At 28.3% G+C, this 1,245-nt stretch overlaps 1 protein-coding gene across 1 annotated transcript; it reads right to left on the reverse strand.

The window, feature by feature from the left end:
- Positions 1–14: 14 nt before the first annotated feature.
- On the reverse strand, positions 15–500 carry EIN_308660 (hypothetical protein; the record flags this gene model as incomplete). The annotated part of the gene is made up of 1 exon (XM_004186058.1): positions 15–500. The coding sequence occupies one exon, from the start codon at positions 498–500 to the stop codon at positions 15–17; it is 486 nt and encodes a 161-aa protein (XP_004186106.1).
- Positions 501–1,245: the final 745 nt, after the last annotated feature.

A 1,245-nucleotide genomic window follows, 5' to 3' on the forward strand; every position in this document is an offset into this window, starting at 1 on the left:
GGCATTTACGTTCTTTAATTAACGGGAACAACAGTAGAAGCTCCTCCTTCACTTGGGACAACAGCTATGTCTGTGACCAATTTCTTCGGTAAGAAGAAGGTTCGTGGGATGTCGTACGCAAGGTCCGGATGTGCTGCGAAGGCATCTGGACGGACAGTGTACATCCCTGCTATAGCACAAGTGAAAGGCTTCATAGAAGGGCCAGTGAGTTCAATGCATATGCCACATCTTGCTATCGACATGTTCTGATATTGTTGGTAGAAGATGGCTTTGGAGACGTAACAGTAGAGCTGCGAAGACATCGCGTAGACGTGTTTTTTATAGTCGGGAATGTCATCATAACAATTGACAGCAAGTTGGGAATATTGCCCAACTCGCCCAGAGACCCCTATATTTTCGATCGTTTCGACACGCATCCCTAAAAGACATGGAACATCGTAAGATTGCGAAATCACAAGAGAAATGAGATGAATGATGAATGAGAGAGATTGTAACTTCATTTGATTATTACGAAAGTTTTTTCGACTGAAGCAATTTTGTTTATTTTTTTTTGTTTTGTTTTTAATATAAAATAAAGTTGGTGTTGAAACATTTTCATCGTATTTAATATGGATAGTAAGACTGGTTTTTGTAATAAAAAACAAATTTATTTTAATTATTTTTGTAAACCAAACTTTTCGTTTTTTATACTTTAAAAAGTGCTAATATTATGACCAAATAAAAACAAAGTTAATATTTAAAAGAAAAATAAACATGTAAATTAATATATTTGTTTTATTTTATTTTTATTAAGTTGGTGAAATCACAACAATGGAAAGAGAACAAGGGTTGTTATTCGTTTTATTTAAAACAAAATAATTTGGCAATAAACGATTAAAAAAGAATATTTTTACGGTAGTTTATCTTTTATGATACTATAAAACTATATTTTATAGTTTTGTTATAATTATATAAAACAAAAAACAAATTATTTTATAATTAAAGTAGAAAAATAATTATTAACATAATATGAAATAATTCCAAAAACAAAATTGCATTAAATAACACTGTTTTTTGAAAATTTTTGACTTGTTCAACCATTTAAATGATTTTTATAACTATGTTTTAATAAATAAAAATCAATATTGTAAAAAGTTGTTTTTAAATGGATCGACACAAACAATAATTATTTTTTCTGGCTATAAAGATGGACAAAAAAATTATTTATTTTATTATTATTTTTAATAAAAAATATTACTAATGATA

The sequence above is a fragment of the Entamoeba invadens genome (genome assembly GCF_000330505.1).
Source record: "Entamoeba invadens IP1 unplaced genomic scaffold scaff_1105074724509, whole genome shotgun sequence".
NCBI lineage: Eukaryota > Evosea > Mastigamoebida > Endamoebidae > Entamoeba > Entamoeba invadens.